At 49.3% G+C, this 23,941-nt stretch overlaps 1 protein-coding gene across 8 annotated transcripts in view; it reads right to left on the reverse strand.

Moving 5' to 3' along the window:
- The window catches only part of ccser1 (coiled-coil serine-rich protein 1), a 1,481,149-nt gene that overhangs the window by 1,181,498 nt on the left and 275,710 nt on the right, over positions 1-23,941 (reverse strand). For all 8 annotated transcript variants that reach the window (XM_072495328.1, XM_072495326.1, XM_072495327.1 and 5 more), the window contains exon 3: positions 1,611-1,795. In XM_072495328.1, the coding sequence (XP_072351429.1) occupies positions 1,611-1,795 (185 nt within the window). The remainder of the gene's footprint in view (positions 1-1,610; positions 1,796-23,941) is intronic.

Genomic DNA, 23,941 nt, shown 5'->3' on the forward strand with positions numbered 1-23,941 from the left:
GAAGGAGGTTGAGGGGAGACCTGATAGAGGTCTACAAAATTATGAGGGGCATAGACAGAGTGGATAGTCAGAGGCTTTTCCCCAGGGTAGAGGGGTCAATTACTAGGGGGCATAGGTTTAAGGTGAGAGGGGCAAGGTTTAGAGTAGATGTACGAGGCAAGTTTTGTACGCAGAGGGTGGTGGGTGCCTGGAACTCGCTACCGGAGGAGGTGGTGGAAGCAGGGACGATAGTGACATTTAAGGGGCATCTTGACAAATACATGAATAGGATGGGAATAGAGGGATACGGACCCAGGAAGTGTAGAAGATTGTAGTTTAGTCGGGCAGCATGGTCGGCACGGGCTTGGAGGGCCGAAGGGCCTGTTCCTGTGCTGTACATTTCTTTGTTCTTTGTATAACAACAACAAATAATTGAACACAAAAGCTGTTAAGATGGTTGCAGAACACCATGTACCGTTTGGCATTTGAACTGAAGACTCGGGTGGAATCTGCGGCCAATAGCTAATCTAATATGGGGCTGAATATCACAGTCACTTGTAGGATTCACACATCTAACTGCTTAAGGAAGGATCAGAACCTACAGATAATGGGGTTTACAGACAACACATCTCCATGTTTCATCAGGGGCAAAGAGGCATCGAAACACAGTGGACATTTGACTAATGTGGAATGGATGCCATCAATCTTTCATTGTATAGAGATGGCCCCTCAATCAAAGACCTAAGACATTAGTTGTCTCAAATCAAAAAGGTGTGAAAAGCCATCACGCAAGATGTTTATCGGTCTAACACACCACCTTATTTGGAAAAGGGCTTTTGACTTGTAACAGGCCACTTGGGTAAGCCATGTTTGTTGGCAGCTTTTAAAATAACTAAAGTTATCCTGAGACAGAGAGACCAACAGAAAACCATCAGATTAGCTGCAGTCAACTGTGCAGCCAAGGTAATAAACAACTATTACCATGAACATTGGAGAAAGGCTGTCTCCAAACTATTCAGGTTCAGTCGAGAAGCAACCTCCTAGCAACTCAACAACTGAAAATCCTCTGCTTCTCGACAACTTCATTCCAGCCAATACATCACCTCATCTGAGAAACTACAGGCCTGCTCTGAAAGAGACAGCAATGATCCCAAATTGTCATTTAAAAAAATCTGTATCTCATTTTTGTGTGAGCGACAGTATGTGTGCCAAGCAACTGAGTGAAACATCACTGCTGGGGCAAGTGTGGAATAAATAACCGTTATTTCTGAGCTCCCAAAAAGGCTTGCTGTTGAAGTGATTCAAATTGGGACAAATGACTCATTCTGAGGGTAAGAAGGGATACACACCTCCTCTTGTTGAAGTTTCTCCTCAACAGCGATCTGAATAAAAGGCAAATCGGGCTCGGAATTGGGCTTGGACAGTGGCATAAGGAAGGTATTATCACATCAGTCACCCATGGAACGTTAATCCCCAGATTTAGTTCTACTGCCATTAACAAAGCCAAATCCCAAGGCAGGCAAATAACGGAGTGTTATTGCAAACCCACCAATTTCTGCTTTGGCCTATTCACCGGAATAACTCTTATAAAACCAATACATTCGCAATGTTTCATAGTTCCGTGCACCTACCATGCTGTTCATCTTGGAGGACGACGAGCCCGCTCTTTGCCCCTTGAGACTGTGCAATTCTTCCACCCGCCCATCTCGGACCCCGTGGCTCATCCGCCGTCCAGACGTGCCCTCGGAGGATGACCTCAGGCGCCTCTCCACCCACTTTTCCTCGTGACGGGGGCTGAAATTCCTGTTCACCGTCACTGCAAAGATTCAACCAAACAGAACAGCCATCATCTCAACATACGTGCTCGTTACAGACCGCAGGGTTACAAAAACACCAGGGAAAGGACTCAAATGAGACAAGGGAATGAGTCAGACTGCAGCCTCCATTAGTCAACTGGAACTTGGCAAAGAGGCACATGGGTCAAGATATATCAAGCGAGGGCAGCTATAGATGATCGATTTTGGTAGGCATTTTGGGAGGTCTAACATAGAGGGGAAGTATACCGTAAATGGTAAAACTCTTCGGAATATAGAAAGTCAGAGAGAGTGGGCGTGCAGGTCCACAGATCTTTGAAGGTGGCAACACAAGTGGACAAGGTAGTCAAGAAAGCTTACGGAATGCTTGCCTTTATTGGATGGGGTATCAAGTATAAAAACTGGCAAGTCATGCTACAGTTGTATCGAACCTTGGTAAGGTCGCAATTGGAATATTGCGCTCAATTCTGGTTGCCACTACCAGAAGGATGTGGAGGCTTTGGAGCGGGTGCAGAGGAGGTTTACCAGGATGTTGCCTGGACTGGAGGGTGTTAGCTATATGGAGAGGCTGAATAGACTGGGACTGTTTTCTTTAGAAAGACGGAGGTTGAGGGGTGACCTGATAGAGGTCCAAAGATTATGAGGGGCATGGATAGAGTGGATGGACAGGCACTCTTTCCCAGGGTGGAGGGGTCAGTCACCCCTTATTATTGGTTTAAGGTCCGTGGGGCAAAGTTTAGAGGAGATGTGCGAGACAGGGTTTTTATGCAGCGGGGTGGTGAGTGCCTGGAACGTGTTGCCAGGGGAGGTTGTGGAAGCAGATACATTAACGGCGTTCAAAAGGCATCTTGACAAACACATGGATAGGATGGGTATAAAGGGATACAGCACAAGGAAAAGCTGAGGGTTTTGGCAAAGGTTGGTATCATGACCAGTACAGGCTTGGAGGGCCGAAGGGCCTATTCCTGGGCTATATTGCTCTTTGATTGTGAATCCAATCAATCCAGTAGAGAACTCTTTATACTTTGACTCTCCAATACAATAGCACTAATTCTGACATCAGTAACTACCAGAATATTAAAGACCTGTGCCCTGTTTGCGAAATTAATTTACATTCTAATACATTTTCCATCTATTAAGCCCATATTTTCTTTTTAAGTATGGTAAGGCCCGGGTGCGAAGGAGTGAACTGGCTCCCCTCTGTTAAACCTTTCTTGTGACCAACCGAGGAGTTGACGTTTCTTTGTTCTGGGGATATGCCTTTTCCAAATCAAAACGTGTTTCAAAATTTAAGCTGTGAGAAATCACGTGGCAATTAAACAGGAATTTCTTGCTCCAAAGAAAGAGCAACTTAAGCCGAGGAAAACAAGTGAAAATGTGATGTGAAACATTCAACCGTTATGCAATTGCACGCGCGCACACACACATGTACAGACACACACAAACACCAGAAATAAAGGGAGTTAGAGACCAATTTTAAAAAGGTTTATAAAAAAAAGTTAAACGACCTTTGCTTGCCCTTCAGTCAAAGATTTTAAATGCTCCAACCGATTTAGGTTAGCTGGTTTCTTGGATGAAGTTGCATAACAATAATCTTTATTATAATCTTTGTTAGTGTCACAAGTAGGCTTACATTAACACTGCAGTGAAGTTACTGTGAAAAGCCCCTAATCGCCACACTCCGGCGCCTGTTCGGGTACACTGAGGGAGAATTCAGAATGTCCAATTCACCTAACAAAACATCTTTCGGGACTCTATGTAGAAGACACGTGTAGAAGACTTTACAATTATTATGAGATTTTGGTTTACCGGCTAGAGGTCTGTCTTCTCCAACGAAGTGATATACTTATCCCAAAGGTGGGACAATAGCCTTCAGCCTCCTCTTTCCTCTGCTGAAAACGTCCTTCACACTGGATGTGCCACTTGCAATCTCTTTCAAGTGTTTGGGCAGGTATGCCTTGAAATACTTCACCCATTGTGTATTTCCAAAAGGTTTTAGGTGGGTCTATCTGAGGCAGCCATTGTTTCAACATCCAGTATATTGTATTTTTAATATCCCTTCCTTAGGCAGTTACCCGTTTTAATAGGTGTCGAGGTTTTAAGAAATGTCTCCCCCTTGACACTCCCCCGAGAGTGACTTGTGTGTTTCCCACCTTTGCCTGGCAACGTAGTCTTGCATGTTTAAGCAGCTTGCTCTGCCTCAGGTCAAATTACAAAATTTCCAGCCAGCTGAAAGTCGAAACATCATAATTTCAAAAATGCAGGGGCATAGCCTCGTTTCAAATTTGTCCGCAGGATGCAGGCTTCACTGGTGATGAGCCACCTTCTCGGACCCCTGCACGTATAGCAGTTTGGTGCAAACGATTGTCCTGGTCGGTCATTTCAGAGCTCGGGTTTGCGTCACCTTGCTGTGAGTCTGGAGTAATATAGAGGCCAGACCAGCTAAGGATGGCAGATTTCCTTCTCGCAAGAATACTGGTGAACCACATGGGTTTTCACAACAATCCAGTTGTTCCATGATCACTTTCGCGAGACGACCTAATTTTTCTTCTTTAAAAAAAAAAAAAATCCAGATTTATTTCGCCAACTGATTTAGATTCCCCAACTATTATGGGGGATTTGAACTGATGCCTTTGGATCAATAGCCCAGATCTTTTGATTTGGCTATGATAGTAAGAATAATAATAATCACTTACTGTCACAAGTAGGCTTCAATGAAGTTACTGTGAAAAGCCCCTAGTCACTTCCGGGTGCGGCGATGACCAGCTGAGTCGCACGTTTCGGCAGCTCCCTGTGAAACGGACTTTTGGGCTCTTGATAGGAGCCCCAACGGCAATTTTAACGGCTGAAAACACCGTGCGGTAAACCAGAAGGGTGTTCCCCCTGGACACGGATGGAAAAAGTAGAGGAAAGTGGCCGGATTGCAGCGGATCCTTTGGAACAATGGCAAGGAAGGCAAGCAGAAACCAAGATGGCGTCGGAAGGTGGCAGTTTCATATGGGGCCCTGAACAACAAGAGTTTTTGAAACGCTGCGTGGAGGAGATAAAAAAGGAAATGAAGAAAGAGTTGTTGGCCCCGATATTACAGGCGATTGAAGGGCTGAAAGAGGAACAAAAGACCCAGGAGCAGGAGCTTCGGGTCGTGAAGGCGAAAGCAGCAGAGAATGAAAACTATATACAGGGCCTGGTGGTGAAGTCGGAGATACAGGAGGCACACCAGAAACGATCTGTGGAGAGGTTGGAGGCACTGGAAAACAACGCAAGGAGGAACAACTTGAGGATTCTTGGCCTTCCTGAAGGTGTGGAGGGGGCGGACGTCGGGGCATATGTGAGCACGATGCTGCACTCGTTAATGGGAGTGGAGGCCCCGACGGGTCCGTTGGAGGTGGAGGGAGCATACCGAGTTATGGTGCGAGGATCGAGAGCAGGAGAAGCTCCCAGAGCCATAGTGGTGAGATTTCTCCGTTTTAAGGATAGAGAAATGGTCCTTAGATGGGCGAAGAAAACTCGGTGTAGTAAATGGGAGAACGCGGTGATCCGCGTCTATCAAGATTGGAGTGCGGAGGTGGCGAGAAGGAGGGCGAGCTTTAATCGGGCCAAAGCGGTACTTCACAAAAAAAAGATAAAGTTTGGAATGCTGCAACCGGCAAGACTGTGGGTCACATATCAAGGGAGGCACCACTACTTTGAGACGGCGGATGAAGCGTGGACTTTTATTGTAGAAGAAAAATTGGAATGATTGGACTACGAAAATGAACGTTTGGACAAAGTGGTGGGACGAGTGGGGGGGGGGGGGGGGGGGCGAAGAGGGATTGTATGATTAATCCTGCGGTATGGTAACTTTTCTTTCTCCCACAGGTGGTGATGGGGGGAGGTGGGGAGGGAGAGGAGATGGGGCGTTGGCCATGGGAGGCGGGGCCGAGGGAGAGGCGCGGGCTTGGTTCCCGCGCTATGATAATTATGGCGGGAATAGAGAAGCAGGAAGGAGGGGGCGCCGCACGGGGCGAGCCGTGATCACGGGGGGAAGCCGAGGTCAGCCAGAGTTTGCTGACTTCTGGGAGCAACATGGGGGGAGTAATTACGCTAGCGGGGGGTCTAGCGGGGGGGGGGGGGGAGGGGGGAATTACTGGGTTGCTGCTGCTGGGGAAAGGGGGGAGTGGGTACGGGAAAGGATGGGCGGGGGGGCACCGTCTGGGAGAAATACAGCTGCGTGGGAACTGGGCGAGAAGCTGGAAAAAGATGATGGCTAACCGGCAAGGTGGGGGGGGTGGGAAGCCCCCCAACTCGGCTGATCACGTGGAACGTGAGGGGGCTTAACGGGCCGATAAAGAGGGCACAAGTACTCGCACACCTTAAGAAACTTAAAGCAGATGTGGTCATGTTACAGGAAACGCATCTGAAACTGATAGATCAGGTTAGGTTGCGCAAAGGATGGGTAGGGCAGGTGTTCCATTCGGGGCTGGATGCGAAAAACAGGGGGGTGGCTATATTAGTGGGGAAGCGGGTAATGTTCGAGGCAAAGACTATAGTGGCGGATAACGGGGGCAGATACGTGATGGTGAGTGGCAAATTACAGGGAGAGATGGTGGTGTTGGTAAACGTGTATGCCCCGAATTGGGACGATGCCAATTTTATGAGGCGAATGCTAGGACGCATCCCAGACCTAGAGACCGGAAAGCTGATAATGGGGGGAGACTTTAACACGGTGTTGGAACCAAGGCTGGATAGGTCGAAGTCCAGGACTGGTAGGAGGCCGGCAGCAGCCAAGGTGCTTAAGGATTTTATGGAGCAGATGGGAGGGGTGGACCCGTGGAGATTCAGTAGTCCTAGGAGTAAGGAGTTCTCGTTTTTCTCCTATGTCCATAAAGTCTATTCACGCATAGACTTTTTTGTGTTGGGTAGGGCATTGATCCCGAGGGTGAGGGGAACGGAATATACGGCTATAGCCATTTCGGATCATGCCCCACACTGGGTAGACTTGGAGATAGGGGAGGAAACAAGAGGGCGTCCACCCTGGAGAATGGACATGGGACTAATGGCGGATGAGGGGGTGTGCTTAAGGGTGAGGGGATGCATTGAAAAGTACTTGGAACTCAATGATAATGGGGAGGTTCAGGTGGGAGTGGTCTGGGAGGCGTTGAAGGCGGTGGTTAGGGGGGAGCTGATATCAATAAGGACACATAAAGAGAAGCAGGAGAGTAAGGAACGGGAGCGGTTGTTGCAAGAACTTTTGAGGGTGGACAGACAGTATGCGGAAGCACCGGAGGAGGGACTGTATAGGGAAAGGCAAAGGCTGCATGTGGAATTTGACTTGCTGACCACAGGCACTGCAGAGGCACAATGGAGGAAGGCACAGGGTGTACAGTATGAATATGGAGAGAAGGCGAGCAGATTGCTGGCACACCAATTGAGGAAAAGGGGAGCAGCGAGGGAAATAGGGGGGGTGAGAGGCGAAGATGGAGAGACGGAGCGGGGAGCGGAGAGAGTGAATGAAGTGTTTAAGACATTTTATAAAAAATTGTATGAAGCTCAACCCCCGGATGGGAGGGAGAGAATGATGGAGTTTTTGGATCGGCTGGAAATTCCCAAGGTGGAAGAGCAGGAAAGGATGGGATTGGGAGCACAGATCACGGTAGAAGAAGTGGTGAAAGGAATTAGGAACATGCAGACGGGAAAGGCCCCGGGACCGGACGGATTCCCAGTTGAATTTTACAGAAAATATTTGGACTTGCTCGCCCCGCTACTGACGAGGACCTTTAACGAGGCAAAGGAAAGGGGACAACTGCCCCCGACTATGTCAGAAGCAACGATATCGCTTCTTTTGAAGAAGGAAAAGGATCCGCTACAATGCGGGTCCTACAGACCAATCTCCCTCCTCAATGTAGATGCCAAGGTATTGGCCAAGGTAATGGCAATGAGAATAGAGGAATGTGTCCCGGGGGTGGTTCATGAGGACCAAACTGGGTTTGTGAAGGGGAGACAGTTGAACACGAACATACGGAGGTTGCTAGGGGTAATGATGATGGCCCCACCAGAGGGTGAAACGGAGATAGTAGTGGCGATGGATGCCGAGAAAGCATTTGATAGAGTGGAGTGGGATTATCTGTGGGAGGTGTTGAGGAGATTTGGGTTCGGAGAGGGGTATGTTAGATGGGTGCAGCTGTTGTATAGGGCCCCAGTGGCGAGTGTGGTCACGAATGGACGGGGATCGGCATATTTTCGGCTCCATAGAGGGACAAGGCAGGGATGTCCTCTGTCCCCATTACTGTTTGCACTGGCGATTGAGCCCCTGGCGATAGCGCTGAGAGGTTCCAAGGGATGGAGGGGAATACTTAGGGGAGGAGAAGAACACCGGGTATCTTTATATGCGGATGATCTGCTACTATATGTGGCGGATCCAGCGGAGGGGATGCCAGAAATAATGCGGATACTTGGGGAGTTTGGGGATTTTTCAGGGTATAAATTGAACATGGGGAAGAGTGAGCTGTTTGTGGTGCATCCAGGGGAGCAGAGTAGAGAAATAGAAGACCTACCGTTGAGGAAGGTAACAAGAGACTTTCGTTACCTGGGGATCCAGATAGCTAAGAATTGGGGCACATTGCACAGGCTAAATTTGACGCGGTTGGTGGAACAGATGGAGGAAGATTTCAAGAGATGGGATATGGTAGCATTGTCAATGGCAGGGAGGGTGCAGGCGGTTAAGATGGTGGTCCTCCCGAAATTCCTCTTTGTGTTTCAGTGTCTCCCGGTGGTGATCACGAAGGCTTTTTTCAAAAGGATAGAAAAGAGTATCATGGGTTTTGTTTGGGCCGGGAAGACTCCGAGAGTGAGGAAGGGATTCTTACAGCGTAGTAGGGATAGGGGGGGGCTGGCACTACCGAGCCTAAGTGAGTATTATTGGGCCGCTAACATTTCAATGGTGAGTAAGTGGATGGGAGAGGAGGAAGGAGCGGCGTGGAAGAGATTAGAGAGGGCGTCCTGTAGGGGGACAAGCCTGCAGGCTATGGTGACAGCCCCATTGCCGTTCTCACCAAGGAACTATACCATGAGTCCGGTGGTGGTAGCTACACTGAAGATTTGGGGACAGTGGAGACGACATAGGGGAAAGACCGGAGCACTGGGGGGGTCCCCGATAAGAAACAACCATAGGTTTGCCCCGGGGGGAATGGATGGGGGATATGGAATGTGGCAAAGAGCAGGTATAACGCAATTGAAAGATCTATTTGTGGATGGGAAGTTTGCGAGTCTGGGAGCGCTGACCGAGAAATATGGGTTGCCCCAAGGGAATGCAATCAGGTACATGCAATTGAGGGCTTTTGCGAGGCAACAGGTGAGGGAATTCCCACAGCCCCCGACACAAGAGGTGCAGGACAGAGTCATCTCAAAGAAATGGGTGGGGGACGGTAAGGTGTCGGATATATATAGGGAAATGAGAGACGAAGGGGAGACTATGATGGACGAACTAAAAGGGAAATGGGAAGAAGAGCTAGGGGAGGAGATTGAGGAGGGGATGTGGGCAGATGCCCTAAACAGGGTAAACTCGTCGTCCTCGTGCGCCAGGCTAAGCCTGATTCAGTTTAAGGTATTACACAGGGCACATATGACTGGAACACGGCTCAGTAAATGTTTTGGGGTGGAGGATAGGTGTGCGAGGTGCTCGAGAAGCCCAGCGAATCATACCCATATGTTTTGGTCATGCCCGGCACTACAGGGGTTTTGGATGGGGGTGACAAAGGTGCTTTCGAAAGTAGTAGGAGTCCGGGTCGAACCAAGCTGGGGTTGGCTATATTTGGGGTTGCACAAGAGCCGGGAGTGCAGGAGGCGAAAGAGGCCGATGTTTTGGCCTTTGCGTCCCTAGTAGCCCGGCGCAGAATATTGCTAATGTGGAAAGAAGCCAAGCCCCCGGGGGTGGAGACCTGGATAAATGATATGGCGGGGTTCATAAAGTTAGAGCGGATTAAGTTCGTCCTAAGGGGGTCGGCTCAAGGGTTTACTAGGCGGTGGCAACCGTTCGTCGAATATCTTGCGGAAAGATAGATAGGGGAGAACAAAGAAGGCAGCAGCAGCGGCCCAGGACTTGGGGGGGGGGGGGGATGGGGGGGGGGGTGGCCTGAAACAAGGCAGTTGCCAATTAGGGCTAGTTTTTATTTTTTGTTATTTAATATTTATTTATTTGTTGTTGTTTTTGTTTAAATTTTAAAAGGTCATTATTATCTGTATTGTTACAATGTTGTGTAAAGGATGCACAATGTACTGTGTTGGTTGACCAAAAATTTTCAATAAAATATTATTTAAAAAAAAAAAGAAAAGGCCCTAGTTACCACATTCCAGTGCCTGTTCGGGGAGGCCAATTGAACCCGAGCTACTGGCATTGTTCTGCATTACAAGCCAGCTGTTTAGCTCACTGTTCTAAACCAGCCACTGAGTGTAGAGTGTCATAACCACCATGCTGCCATAGCCAGGTACTCAGATTCATTTTATTCAAGGTTTTGTCATAATCTTGGTATGATAGGAGTTGTTCCTGACCAGTGAAAGTATACATTTTTCCAGTTTAAAAAAACCAATGGGACCTCTTTCAACATACTTCAACAGGAAGATCATTGCATAAACAACTGAGAATGCCCCTCGAGGGATTTCTCAGAACACAACTGTTTGCATCTGTCACTAATCACTGGGAAATACGTCCTCCAATTTTCAGAGAGCCCACGTCATCAGCCTAGGGGCAGAGCTGTACATGAACATCTGAAAGCTCCAGGTTTGAATTTACAATCCTAAAATAAAGTCACCCACAATGTACACCCTCAAGGCAGCCACAAAGCTGCAACCTGTTGTAAATCCTCAAGCAAAATCCAAACTTCTCTGCAAACGGGGAGAGCTGTTTTGACCAGGGAACCTTTGCTCGTCATGCAGCTTCCCATTGAGCTAGCATCATAGAATTTACAGTGCAGAAGGTAGCCATTCGGCCCATCGAGTCTGCACTGGCCCTTGGAAAGAGCACCCCTACTTCAGCCCACGCCTCCACAGTATCTTCATAACCCAGTAACCCCACCCAACCTTTTTGTACATTAAGGGCAATGTATCAGGGCCAATTTACCTAACCTGCACATTTTTGGACTGTGGGAGGAAACCGGAGCGCCCGGAGGAAACCCACGCAGACACGGGGAGAACGTGCAGACTCCGCACAGACAGTGACCCAAGCCGGGAATCGAACCTGGGACCCTGGAGCTGTGAAGCAACCATGCTAACCACTGTGCTGCCCCTTCCTGCTTCTCTCCTTCCTCGGTCTGTGAAACAAGTAACTTCCCATCCTTGACGATTTCAATCTCCAGGTCAGCCAGCTCACCTTGCTCCATCTCTCCTCTGCCCCCATGTCCTCCTTTAACATCTCCGACTCATATTCACAAGCACCCCTTTGGCGTTGCTTTCCAGAATGGCCTCTCTATTCCCACCATCCCAATTGCAGGCAACACCATCTCCGAAAATCTCCCTTTGTCCCTCACATCCTGCTTTCCTCTCCCTTTCTTCTGCTCCCAAGCCAGGAAACACATTCCCACTCAAGTCACTTTCAAACTTGCAATCACCTAAACCTTGCCACTTGGTTAGCCATCATCCGCTCAAACACACCCTCAACCCCACCTTGGATACAACACAAGGTTAGACGGTTGGGGTGGGGCGGGAGGGTGGGGGGGGGGGGGGGGGGGGGGGGGGTGGGGGGGAATGAGTGCTGGAAAAGTAATCATGAATGGATTGCTCAATAGAGATCTGAAATCTTCACCATTTTGGAAAGCAACGCCAAAAGGAATCAGCTACATTGAGACAAGTCAGCAAAAGCAGAAAAGCAATAGAAATTAAGCAGAATGAACATGAATGGAGGGGGCGATGAAAATACGCCCATGGTACAATTGCTCACATTGAGTGCGATTCTCCGAAATGGAAATGAATGAAAAGAAAATGAAAATTGCTTATTGTCACAAGTAGGCTTCAAATGAAGTTACTGTGAAAAGCCCCTAGTCGCCACATTCCACTGTTTGGGGAGGCTGGTACGAGACAGAGTGTTCGTGCCATTGTGAATGCCGTCGCGTTTCACGACGCCGTGAAACGGGCGCGGGCAATAGCGATTCTGGCCCCCACAGGGGGCCAACACGGCGCTGGAGAGGTTCACGCCGCTCCAGCCTCCCTTCCCGGCGCCAAATGGGCGCCGCGCCAACCTGCGCATGCGCAATTGGGCCGCGCCAACCCGTGAATGCTTCAGGACCTCCTCAGCGCGCCGGCCCCGAAGCAACATGGCGTGTGGGTTCAGGGGCGGGCCACGTAATAAAATAGGGCCAAGGCTGGAAAGGCCGGCCCGCCGATAACTGGGCCCCGATCACGGGCCAGACACCATCGGAGGCCCCACCCCCGGTGAAGGAGCGCTTTTCCCCGCCCCACAGGCCGCCCCCCCTACCCTACTCGCAGAGTTCCCGCCGGCAGCGAGCAGGTGTGGACGGCGCCGGTGGGACTCTGCCGTTTCCACGCGGCCACTCGGCCCATCAAGGCCGGAGAATCGGCGGCCTGGCCGCAGACAGCGGCCCGCGACCGGCGCCTCGCCAAACGCGCCGGCGCAAATGCCGGCGGTTCTCCGCTCCTCAGAGAATCGCCTGCCGGCGTCGGACCGGCACCGTGGGAAAAATGGCGTGATCGACGATTCTCCCATACGGCACGGCATGGGAAAATCGCACCCATTATGTGACAACTTAATGACACAAATCTCGATTGGCTTGTGATCTTTTGTTCCATCAAAGGCATTGTTGCAGTGCTAGAGCGATTCACAAAGTAGCTAAACTAATCCAAATGATAGCTCTATATTCCTGACCCAGGGTCATTGGAATACACAACATAAGTTCCAACAGGAGGCCACCAGCCCTCTACCAGGTTATGGCCAACACAGTTTGTATACTGCACGTGATTAATAACTGCTGCACATGAAGATGAAAATCCGGAGTCTGAACAATGAGGGAGAGAGCTCCAGGATTTTGATCCAGCGACAGTGAAGGAACGGCCGACATATTTCCAAGTCAGGAATGTAAGTGGCTTAGAGGGGAACCTACAGGGTGTGGGGTTCCCATGTACCTGCTGCCCTCGTCCTTCTAGACAGCAGAGGTCGCGGGTTTTGAAGGTGCAGTCGAAGGAGCCTCGGTGAGTTAATTGGGAATATGGGAAATGTAACGACAGCTTTCACCTCCTGTATCTGCACAGGCAGTTGAGACAGAGTTCACCCTAACGGTTCTTTAGGAGCAAATACAACAGGCAAAGTGGCCAAAATGGAATCAGAAACAGAAGTAGTGGTGGAGGAGGGGGGCAGTGAGGTGAGGCAGGGCTGCAGGAGGTTTGAACAGCCAACATAAATGAAAGTTGCACCAATCACACAATTCCATAGTTTGCAACTCTGGTGCGACGAAAGTAGGTGAAGAAGAGAATGAAGGAACATTTGCAGGTGAAAGGTGGGACCTTTATGGCCCAACAATACCCGATGGCAGTGAATGGTTTGGAAACTCTGGGCCTAATCTCCAAGGCCCCAATGGGGATGAGGAGGCAAATGCATATATTCACGCCACTGGCCAGGCGGCTTTTGCCAGTTTCTCCCCACCTCTCCACCCTGGCCATTCTCCTGGAGGCGGCATGGAGGGAGCAGAGGGCTACCAGCTGCAAGCAATGGGGAGCAGCCAGTTAAAGGCCTACTATGGCCGGTTAGCAGAGGCCAACAGGTACAGTGTAGCCTCCTGGAGCGCTGTCCAAGTGGCATCTTTCACTTCAGCGGAAGCTGTCCAGTGGGGCTGGGTACCCGGTTGCCAAGGGCATTTTTTTTTTCCATTTTAAAGTTAAAAATGTTGGAGAGAGGGTGCTTCCATATTGGGGCGCCCCCTCACTCACTTAGCTGAAAGGGCAGCCTGCAGCCACTTCAGTTCTGGCAGGCCTTCCATTGTGAAAGCCCACAGTGGGGTGACACGGAGTTGCACTCAGGCAGACCTCGGTGCTTTCTTTGACATTTCTCATCTTACCAAACCTGGGAAGCTGGTTTAGTTCTTCCCAACACCCAAATGCCACGTGAGAGGTTGGCACTCACAGTCCTGATGCTTGACTTGCAAGTGGGCAGATTAACAAACAATGCCCCGCCCCCCCACACACACACACACTCCACTCATCGGGACACTGGTCTGCCTGACAGGGGAACGTCCCTCCTTTCACCCTGGCAAGGTGCATCTCAGTGAGAAACCTTAGAAGCTGCTGAAAATGTGGGTTTCTGTCGTCCTGTCCCTTCCAGTTGCTGCAGCTGTTACAATCCTGAAGCAGCACACACGCTCCCACCACATCCCGCAATATAGCAACAAATGGAGTGGTGACCCTGTTGTTCATCATCTGTATCTCGCAAAACATTTCTGAGTTAATCTGTGGCGGGTTTTTCAGGGAGTTTCCCGCCGGCGAGTTCCCCACCGCTATTCAATGAAACGTAGTCACTTGTTTGGGCCCTGGGGAGTTTCTCACCAGTTTAGCCCACGCTGAGAATTTCTTTTAGCACTGGGGAGTTGAACTCGGAGACCGCCATTTTGAAAGGGTGTCCCGCCCTCTAAGTGAGCTTGTGGGTCCCCCACGCCCCCCCACCATGGGGGAGATGCCACACCCCTGTCATGTGCGAGTACCTTTAAGAAATGGGTGTTTATCAGGTAGCTGCAGTGATGTCAGAGTATGGGTGGAGCTGGGCTGTCTGTCTTTCACTTTCATTTTTGAGCAGGCAGATACAGGGTGTGGTTAGTTTTGTTTTGCATTTTGGGGGCTGCATCCCAGCAAAAAACAGGTGTAATTCTGAATTCTGTCTGCATGAAAGGAATGTCTTCAAATCACTTGCTAATTTATAACTACTCTCAGTAGAGAATTTAAACCTGATGTTTGTGTTGAAGAGGGTATTTGTCTTATGGATGTTGCAAGGAAAGATTAAGGGTTACTTATAGAGTACTGTATTCTTTGGGGGGGGGGGGGGGAGTATTTGAGTTGATAGTTGCTAAGGTGTTCACTGTGTGTTTATAAAAATGTTAACTGGATTCATTGAATAAACATTTAATTTTAATGTATTTTAGATCTCTGTTGCATCACACATGTAAAGTGGGCCCTTGTGCTCCCCATAACCAAAATCTATTAAAAGCTAATGGTCAGTTGAACTCCATGATACACTTTGGGGTTCTCGAAACCCTGGCCCATACTACCACAAACACATGGGCACTACCCTACACTCCCCAAGTGAAGACACCACACTATAGGTTCCCTTGGGGTCCCCCCTCTTCAGCCGCCCCACCCCCACCCCCCAAGCTCCCTTCCAGCACCCTCTCCCTTTCAGGACCCTTCAACCTCCCAGAGGTTGCCAACCTGCCCTGCACACATCCACCCTTCAAACCACCCCTCCACCCTCATTTCATGGGCATGATCCCCCTCGACCCCTGGTCCATGGCAGTGCCACCCTGGCACCCAGAGAGTGCTCCTGCCAGCTTAGCAGTGCCAACCTGGCACCTTGGCAGTGCCAGAGTGGTAGTGCCAAGGTGTCAGCTGAGCAATGCCAAGGTGCCCTTGTTCCAGGGAGAGAGTCAGAGAGCCACCCTGCACTTACCCTGACCATCCAGGGGTCTCCAGTAACCCGGGAGACCCCCCCAGGTGGCGTTTCACTGGTCCACGTTCGTGTGGATCAGCACTGATCGGCGCCCGGTTGCAGCCTCCCTGGGGAGGCCGGAGAATCAACGGAGGCCAGTGTATCTCAGGCAGGTAGGTCGTAAGTTGGTTTATGACTTACTTCTGCAAGCACCCATTTTGGGCAGAGTTCCGACTCCGATGTCTTGCGGAACTTCAGTGACTCACGCAAGGCATGGAGATGGTCGGATGGTCCGCTGGAGGGCTCTCCCGGGATTCGCTGACCTTATTGTGCTCTCGCTGGAGCGGGACCTGTCCCACTGTCAGATTGGCATGGCCGAGGCACTGTCGAGCTTGTCCCAGTCACCGAGGAGCATCACCGATGGCATTAACACGATGGTGAAGACCATGGGGAACCACCAGGGCTGGCAGAGTCAGATGATGCAGGAGCAGCCAGAGCTCGAACCAGCTCAGTGGGGTTTGTGCAGCACATTTTCGCAAAACCATTATGATGCCTCTGTCACTTCCTTCTGCAATGCGGGCTGACCTCCGGAACCTTTGCCCATCTCCCCAGCGGACTGCCTCCCATGACGGTCCACCCCCGCGGAGGGTCCCACACCTCCCACCGAGCAGTGGTAGCAAGCCCAGCGTCCCCAGGCTCTTTGCCCGTGAGCAAAGATAGCTACTCACCTCCTTGGCTCCCACAGAAGCCCTTCCACCTGGTTCACGGTTTTTTAAAAGGAATACTAATTGGCGCCAGCGTGACCACTTGCTGGGGAGGCTGCTGAATGACGGGAGGCTCTCGTTAATTGTATGGAAATAGGGCTTAAGTTGTGATAATTGGTTTCTTGCCACGCGATGGCGAGATTCTGAATTCACCTGTGGAAGCGAGCCGGTTGCATCTGCGCAGTTCTCGCTTTTGGCCACTCCCTCTATTCACCGGCCTCGTTTCGCTTGAGCGAGAGCGTAACGAGGCTGGAGAATCGCGCCCTAAGTGTTACCGCCGGGCTGAATAGAATACGAGTCACTTTTCCATTGGGGACGCTATTCGTTCTGCGATTCAGGATTTGCAAATGAGCCGACGTTCTGTCGGTGTGAATTGGAAGCAATTCCTGGCCCACACTCATTGCAGCCATGAAGATGGCTCAGAGAAGACCTGGCTCCCCCACCCTATTTCGGGAGTCCGAGGTGGACCCACTGATCATTGCCAATGAAGAGAGAGGAGAAGCACTCTCCTCCCCAGGTGGACCAGAGACTCAAGCCCACCCTCCTTAACAGCACCTGGGAGGTGGTGGCAGAGGCAGCCAGTGCTGCCAACCTCACCAGGAGGAGACGGTTGGTGATCCTGAGGGGTGGGGTGTGGGGGGGTGTCACTGGTGTGGCCTCTACTGAGGGGCAGAGAATCAGGGAGGGTTCTGTAGGCCGTGGTGCAGATGTCCTCTGGTTGGGGGGAGCTCCGCTGATCCCTGCTTCCTCTGCAATGGGGCAGCGCTTCTGAGGAGTGTCAACACCTGGTGGGCCCCGGATTGCGCTCGGCCACACCCATCCTTTTGATGAAACAGCTGGGGCATGAGGATGTCCAGCGGGCCTGGCTGGGTGGGCTCCCAGATGACCAGAGGCTCACTGAGCATTCACAGGACACAGTGAGCAGTCGGCACTGTGAGCAGTCAGGAGTCTGTAAGTAGCATCAATGGGGTGCATAAAGATTCACATGGTGGAGCAATGGTATCTGGGTCAGGTCACCCCCAATCCCGAGGGGGACTCCCTGAGCCCACAGACTTGGTATCAATTCCTTCCCCACTCTTGTCCCTGGCCCGGGAAGCAACCCCCCAACAAGTGCAACACTTTTTGAGAGTTTGTTTAGCCTCCCTCCATCCCTCAACAGCCGTGGCGCCCAGCCCCGAATGTAAACACTTGCACCGTTTTGTGCCCGCGAAGCATCCGCCTGTGAGGGGTGGAGCATCATGGAGGGGCGGAGCATGAAGTGTCCAACCCGCTGATTATATTTAAATCTATGCAAATGACGGTTTTGCATGGACCCGCCATATGGGGCGCAAACTTCGATAACGCCGCCAGCGAGGGACTGGACATGGCTATGGCATCAGTGCCGGGCGCAAATCTAATTTTTATCCATTGCGCGCTATTCCCCGCCTGATCGCAATTCTCGCTGCCAACAGCGGGAAGCAGAGAATGCAGCCCAGAGGTGACATTTTTAAGCAAGGAGTGGTTAGGATTCGAAATGCACTGCCCGAGACGGTGATGGATATTAAATCAATAGAAGCTTTCAAAATGAATTGGATAAATACACCCTGACTTCAGTGTGAATGAAGTGCTTCGAGAGGTTGGTCTTGAAGCGCATCACCTCCATACTCCCAGAACGCCTTGACCCACTCCAATTCGCATACGGTTGCACCCGGTCCACAGCAGACTCCATCTCCCTGGCCCTACACTCATCCCTATTTTATTCAGCTTGCTGTTTTATTCAACCAGCCACATTTCTTTCGCTTTGGCTATGAGCATTCCTGGAATGTCAGCTGGGAGTCAGCACTAGTGAGTCCGTCAGTTGAGATGGATTTCCACACACCAGTTTTTGTTTTATACAGGGTGTATTACTCGCTAATGGACCTTTAAAGAATTCAACCATCACCAGAACACTGCAGAAATCCACATCAGCCACACTGCAAAACACAGCATTTAAAACAGTTAATCGATGAAAATTGTTTTAACATCATGGCAGGTTGAAATCCACAATTGACGCACTTGGGTAGGGATAGACTTCACGCAAAACTGATCAAAAAAGGCAAGCCATTTTTCAAGACTCCCACCATGTTTATTTACAATTGATTTCAATGTAAAGCGAGCTGCCAACTTACAATCACCTGTTCTACACTGTCAGGCAAGCCGTACCCAGGAATCTTTTTCCCCCGTGTCCACTGTGAGTTGACTTTCAGTTCCACTATTACTTTCTTTTCCTCAAAGATAAAATGCATCAATTCTGTTGGTTTCTGATTGATGTCCACCTTTGGGTACAGGCAGAAAGCAAGTCAAGGACCTGTTTGGTGTCACTCATTGTAATGTAGCGTGTCACTTTGATACTCCCCCATTTTTCTGTCAGATCTTTTTGGTCAATAAATTTGCAACAAAACAAATTATGTATTGTATATGTAAACCTATATATTTAAAAATGGCAAATAAGAAATATACATTGTCAGTACAAATGAACATTTAATCTTGTTTTTTTTTTAAACGGGTGGTTTGTTGACAGATGCCTGGATCTAAAATGGATTTAATATAAGCTACTAAAAATGTATTGATGATGCCAGCAGGACTGACTGATGCACGAAAAGCTGACGTTTTGCAATTCTAACCTCATCTCTAGTTGACGCTCCCCATCTTGTTCTCCCTAGCTCCAGGTGTAATTTCCTCTGTAATGAATGGACTGTGCCGTCTTATCTTCCAGAGCAGAAATGAATTATTTCCAAATCTCACTAAAGAAACTATCTCCCGTAAATGATTAGCTACTTTAATCAGAAAATGACTACATGAAATTTGCACGCCACCTCTTGCTATCTTGCTCTCGCTCTCTCCCTCTCCCAATCCGCAATTCCAATTAACTATTTAACTGCAACATTCCTCCAGTATCATAAGTGTATTCCAATGTGTGAGGGATGAGAGGATGTGCAGAGAATGGTGTGACTTTACTGTCATTGACACGGTGAAAGAGGGAATGAACACGCTTTCTGAATCGCAGCTTTTGAAAACTAAAGATATCCCAAATCTATTAGTTTATTGTTAATTGTGCATTTTCAAAACAGTGAGGTATTTTATATAACAATGTCATTTTAAAAAATCTATTTTATTCCAAACACAATCAATAATACTAACAATCAAATGTCACCAAATTTCAAACGGTTTGTCATTTTCCCCCATTTACTACCCTAAAGTACCACAACATTCTCCCCCCCCACTCGCCATCAGCACTGTGCCCCCCCCCCCACAACAAACAGATCCCCAAATGGAGACAGAAAGAAGCTCCATCTTACACAGAACGCCTCTGCCAACCCTCTGAGAATGAACTTAATCTTCTTCAGTTAGAGAAATTCCACCATATCCCCCAACCACGCCAATACCTTCGGCGGCGCGGCTGACCTCTGACCCAGGAAGATTCGCCGTCAGGCAGTCAGAGTGGCCAAGGCCACGACATCAGACCCCTTCCCCTCTGGCAGCTCCGTCAGCTCTGAAACACCGTCGCTGGCTTTGAAAGCAGACCAAGGCAGGCCAGCAGCACGGTTCAATTCCCGTACCAGCCTCCCCGAACAGGCGCCGGAATGTGGCGACTAGGGGCTTTTCACAGTAACTTCATTTGAAGCCTACTTGTGACAATAAGCGATTTTCATTTCATTTCATTTGAAGCCTACTTGTGACAATAAGCGATTTTCATTTAAGGGGCTGGTTTAGCACACTGGGCTAAATCGCTGGCTTTTAAAGCAGACCAAGGCAGGCCAGCAGCACGGTTCAATTCCCGTACCAGCCTCCCCGAACAGGCGCCGGAATGTGGCGACTAGGGGCTTTTCACAGTAACTTCATTTGAAGCCTACTTGTGACAATAAGCGATTTTCATTTCATTTCATTTGAAGCCTACTTGTGACAATAAGCGATTTTCATTTAAGGGGCTGGTTTAGCACACTGGGCTAAATCGCTGGCTTTTAAAGCAGACCAAGGCAGGCCAGCAGCACGGTTCAATTCCCGTACCAGCCTCCCCGAACAGGCGCCGGAATGTGGCGACTAGGGGCTTTTCACAGTAACTTCATTTGAAGCCTACTTGTGACAATAAGCGATTTTCATTTCATTTCATTTGAAGCCTACTTGTGACAATAAGCGATTTTCATTTAAGGGGCTGGTTTAGCACACTGGGCTAAATCGCTGGCTTTTAAAGCAGACCAAGGCAGGCCAGCAGCACGGTTCAATTCCCGTGCCAGCCTCCCCGAACAGGCGCCGGAATGTGGCGACTAGGGGCTTTTCACAGTAACTTCATTTGAAGCCTACTTGTGACAATAGGCAATTTTCATTTCATTTCAAAATCGCCACCAGATGGCATGGCGTCATCCTCACCCCCACAATCTCTGAAAGGGTCTTGAAAATTGATGCCCAGAATCCCCCAACATTGGGCTCAACCAAAACATATGAACATGATTCGCAAGCCCCCTCCCGCACCTCTCGCATATGTCCACAACCTCAGGGAAGAACCCACTCCTACAAGCTCAAGTCATATGGATCCTGTGCATCACCTTAAACTGTATAAAGCTCATCCTGGCACAGGATGATGTCGAATTTCCCTGTGCATAATTTCACTTCGGCGTCCCCCTGCCCCCCACCCCCACCCCACCCCACGCCCCCCCACCCTCCCCCAAGCTCTATTCCCATTTCTGTCTCATCTCCTCCACTGGCGCCTTCTTTGTTTCCAACAACACGGTAGCACAGTCGTTATCAGTGTTGCTTCACAGCGCCAGGGACCCAGGTTCGATCCCCGGTTGGGTCACTGGCTGTGCGAAATCTGCACGTTCTCCCCGTATCTGCGTGCGCTTCTTCTGGGCGCACTGGTTCCCTCCCACATGTCCCGAAAGACGTGCTTGTTAGGTGGCCTGGACATTTTGAGTTCACCCTCAGTGTACCCGAACAGGCACCGCAGCGTGCCGACTAGGGGATATTCACAGTAACTTTAATGCAGTTTAAATGTAAGTTTACTTGTGACAATAACTGAAAAAAAATTAGAGTAATTAATTCTATATACTTTTCCAATTAAGAGGCAATTTAGCGTGGCCAATCCACCTAGCCTGCTCATTTTGGGGTTGTGGGGGCGAAATCCACGCAGGCATGGGGAGAATGTGCAAACTCCACACGAACAGTGACCCAGAGCCGGGATCGAACCTGGGTCCTCGCCGCCGTGAAGCAGCAGTGCTAACCACTGTGGACCAATTCCGAAACTAATTCATCCACCCACAGAAAGAACGCCTTTGGAAGGAATATCGGAAGGGACTGAAAAAATAAATAAAGACTTGGGCAAAACGTTCATTTTTACGGTCTGTACCCTCCCCGGCACAGACAGCGGCAGGGCGTCCCACCTCGTCAAATCCTCTTTTACCCCTCTACCAAACTGGCCAAGTTACACTCATGCATCGTGGCCCAGTCATGGGACATCTGAATACCCAGATACCGAAACCTTATTTTGACCAACTTAAATAGCAAGGCTCCCAAATTCTCACTCCTCCCCTGGACGTTCACTGGGAATACCTCACTTTTTGCCACATTCAATTTGTACCCAGAAAAGGCACAAAACTTCCCGTGTAGGTCTATTATTTTCTCCAAACCAGTATGTTCGAAACATATAGCAACAAATCATTGGTGTACAATGACACCCAGTGCTCCCAAACTCCCCTTGCAATGCCCCTCCACTTTTTTATTTATTTTTCCAATTAAGGGGCAATTTAGCGTGGCCAATCCACCTAACCAGCACATCTTTGGGTTGCGAGGGTGAGACCCACACAGAGAATGTGCAAACTTCACACGGACAGTGACCCAGGCCTGGATCGAAACCGGGTCCTCGGCACCGTGAGGCAGCAGTGCGCCACAGAGTTGTCACCCTTCCACTCTCTGGACACCTGAAGCGCAATGCCAAAGGCCCAATAGCCAATGCAAACACCAGCGGGACCATGGGCATCCATGTTTTGTGCTCCTAGACAGCCTAATATATCCCAAATTCATCAAATTCATCCTCAGGCTTGCCGTGTGGGTGGCATACAGCAAATGCACCCACAAATTGAATGTTGGCCCAAATGCAAACCACCCCAGATCTGCACTCATCTGGACAATTCGCAAGAATCCCAATCATAAAAGGGAACAACAATTTACATTGCAGAAGAGAGTGCTGATTGGTTGGCAAATTGGTTAGGATGTTGCCATGGAGAACGTACCAGGAAACAGTCAACCGCCAAGATTTGTTTAAATTAGGTGGGTCGACTTGCCATGGGGAATGAACCAAGAAAAGATATCCCCCAAGCTTTTAATCAGTTGAAAAAGGTGCATTCCGTGGAATTTAGCGTGTCTACAAAGGTCATAGTTTCTAGCACATAAAATTGAGCCATACCACCAACCTGACTGAGCCTGTCTTTCAGTGCAGTTCTTAACACAATCAGGATTGTTTAGCAAGTGTTGTCCAATTATAGATACATACATAGAAGACAGGAGGAGGCCTTTTGGCCCTTCGAGCCTGCTCCACCATTTATCACGATCTTTTGATCATCCAACTCAATAGCCTAATCCTGCTTTCTCCCCAAAACCTATGATCCCATTCTCCCCAAGTGCTATATCCAGCCGCCTCTTGAATATATTCAATGTTTTAGCATCAACTACTTCCTGTGGTAATGAATTCCACAGGCTCACCACTCTTTGGGTGAAGAAACGTATCCTCATCTCTGTCCGAAATGGTTTACACTGAATCCTCAGACTGAGACCCTTGGTTCTGGATGCACCCACCATTGGGAACATTTCCCTGCATCTACCCTGTCTAGTCCTGATAGAATTTTATAAGTCTTTCTGAGAACCCACCTCATTCCTCTGAACTCCAGCGAGAACAATCCTAACATGGTCAATATCTCCTCATATGACTATCCCGCCATCCCTAGAATCAGTCTGGTAAACCTTCTCTGCACTCCCTCGAGAGCAAGAACATTCTTCCTCCGAGAAGGAGACCAAAACTGCACACAATATTCTAGCCATGATGCGGAGATGGACTGGGGTGGGTACAGTAAGAAGTCTTACAACACCAGGCTAAAGTCCAACAGGTTTGTTTTGAATCACTAGCTTTCGGAACGCAGCTCCTTCAGCTAGTGATTTGAAACAATACCTATTGGACTTTAACCTGGTGTTGTAAGATTTCTTATAATATTCTAGGTGTGGCCTCACCAAGGCCCTGTATAATTGCAACAACACATCTCTGCTCCTGTACTCGAAAACACTCACAATGAAGGCCAACATACCATTAACCTTCTTTACTGCATGCTGCACCTGCATGCTTACCTTCAGTGACTGGTGCACAAGGACACCCAGGTCCCGCTGCACAATCCATTCTCCCAATTTACAACCATTCAGGTGGTAATCTGACTTCCTGTTTTTGCTTCCAAAGTGAATAACCTCACACTTATCCAAATTATCCTGCATCTGTCATTTATTTGCCCACTCGCCCAGCCTGTCCAGATCATGCTGTAGGATCTCTGCATCCTCGTCACAGTCACCCTCCCGCCCAACTTGGTATCGTCTGCAAACTTTGAGATGTTACAATTTGTTCCTTCATCCAAATCATTAATTTTTTTTCTTTTTATATAATAAATTTACAGTACCCAATTCATTTCTTCCAATTAAGGGGCAATTTGGCGTGGCCAATCCACCTACCCTGCACGTCTTTGGGTTGTGGGGGCGAAACCCACGCAAGCACGGGG

Source organism: Scyliorhinus torazame, chromosome 3 (assembly GCF_047496885.1).
Source record: "Scyliorhinus torazame isolate Kashiwa2021f chromosome 3, sScyTor2.1, whole genome shotgun sequence".
NCBI lineage: Eukaryota > Metazoa > Chordata > Chondrichthyes > Carcharhiniformes > Scyliorhinidae > Scyliorhinus > Scyliorhinus torazame.